This window comes from Phytophthora parasitica (genome assembly GCF_000247585.1).
Source record: "Phytophthora parasitica INRA-310 unplaced genomic scaffold supercont2.32, whole genome shotgun sequence".
Taxonomy (NCBI): Eukaryota; Oomycota; class Peronosporomycetes; order Peronosporales; family Peronosporaceae; genus Phytophthora; species Phytophthora nicotianae.
In genome coordinates, this window is record NW_008649018.1 from 323,835 (window position 1) to 324,314 (window position 480).

General features: G+C 51.9%; 1 protein-coding gene across 1 annotated transcript; it reads left to right on the top strand.

Annotated features, from left to right (window-relative positions):
• Window positions 1–94: 94 nt before the first annotated feature.
• Window positions 95–463, top strand: PPTG_23189 (hypothetical protein; the record flags this gene model as incomplete). Its single annotated transcript, XM_008908971.1, has 1 exon — window positions 95–463. A coding segment is annotated over one exon (369 nt), but the record flags the coding sequence as incomplete, so codon positions are not given.
• Window positions 464–480: the final 17 nt, after the last annotated feature.

Consider the following 480-nt stretch of genomic DNA (forward strand, 5'->3'; position numbering starts at 1 on the left):
GATGTCTTCATCACTCGGACGAGGATCCAATAGACAGTCCGATGCGATAGCGTGGCGTCGCGAAGTCAACCGACAACACGAAGTTGCTTTGACTATGGCCAAGGACTATCAAGCGGTAGAAAAGGAGCGAAGAGCCAAAGAACACAACGAAGCGCCAAGCCGACAGGAGAAAGCCGCTGTATCAGGACCGAGGGAAAATAGATGCTCGGTGGATTACATGGAAGCTTTGTCAGTCTCGAACAATGCTGTAGAGAGCCCACTGAGGTCTCTTTTCGAGATCGGAGGCAGAGTGTGGCTCTACATGGAACGCGTGAAACCCGATCTCACCAAGAAGTTAGCACATCGGTGGCATGGACCATTCCGGATCAAACGAAAGGTCGAAGAGTTCGCGTACGAGTTGGAGTTACCGGACAAGAGCGGATACCGCTTCTACCCCATCGTGCACGTGTCAAGACTCAAGGAGGTAAACGAGTATCCAAG